This window comes from Carlito syrichta, unplaced genomic scaffold (assembly GCF_000164805.1).
Source record: "Carlito syrichta isolate Samal-C Ts95f unplaced genomic scaffold, Tarsius_syrichta-2.0.1 Scaffold319507, whole genome shotgun sequence".
Classification (NCBI taxonomy): domain Eukaryota; kingdom Metazoa; phylum Chordata; class Mammalia; order Primates; family Tarsiidae; genus Carlito; species Carlito syrichta.
This window is the reverse complement of record NW_007263603.1, coordinates 1-648: the sequence shown is the minus strand read 5'-3', so window position 1 is coordinate 648 and position 648 is coordinate 1. Positions and strand designations below refer to the sequence as shown.

General features: G+C 51.2%; 1 protein-coding gene across 1 annotated transcript; it reads right to left on the bottom strand.

Annotated features, from left to right (window-relative positions):
• Positions 1 to 6: 6 nt before the first annotated feature.
• Positions 7 to 424, bottom strand: LOC103277425 (tubulin beta chain-like; the record flags this gene model as incomplete). Its single annotated transcript, XM_008074796.1, has 1 exon — positions 7 to 424. A coding segment is annotated over one exon (321 nt), but the record flags the coding sequence as incomplete, so codon positions are not given.
• Positions 425 to 648: the final 224 nt, after the last annotated feature.

The window sequence follows — 648 nt, the reverse complement described above, 5'->3', positions numbered from 1 at the left end:
AAAAAAAAAGAGGCAACAAACACAAATTCTGAGGGAGAGGAAAGGGGCAGCTGAGGAAGACGGCTATGGGAACTGAGAAGCCTGAGGTGATGGGAGCTCTGCCTTAGGCCGCCTCTTCATCCTCCTCACCAAATTCTTCCTCTTCTTCTGCAGTGGCATCCTGGTACTGCTGATACTCAGAGACAAGGTCATTCATGTTGCTCTCAGCCTCAGTGAACTCCATCTCATCCATGCCCTCACCTGTGTACCAGTGGAGGAAGGCCTTCCGGCGGAACACTGCAGTGAACTGCTTGCAGATAGACTTGAAGAGCTCCTGGATGGTTGTGCTGCTGCCGATGAAGGTGACTGCCAGCTTGAGGCCACGAGATGGGATATTGCAGACAGCTGTCTTGACATTGTTGGGTATCCATTCCACAAAGAGCTGCTATTCTTTTTTTTTTTTTTTTTTTTTTTTTTTTTTTTTGAGTTGGAGTCTCACTCTGTCACCCAGACTGGAGTGCAGTGGCCGCTCCCGGCCACCGCAGCCTCGACCTGCTGGGCTCCGGCGATCCTTCCGCCTCAGCCTTCCGAGTAGCTGGAATTACAGGCATGCGCTACCACGCCCGGCTGATTTTTTGATTTATTGTCAAGATGAGGTCTCGCTGCCCA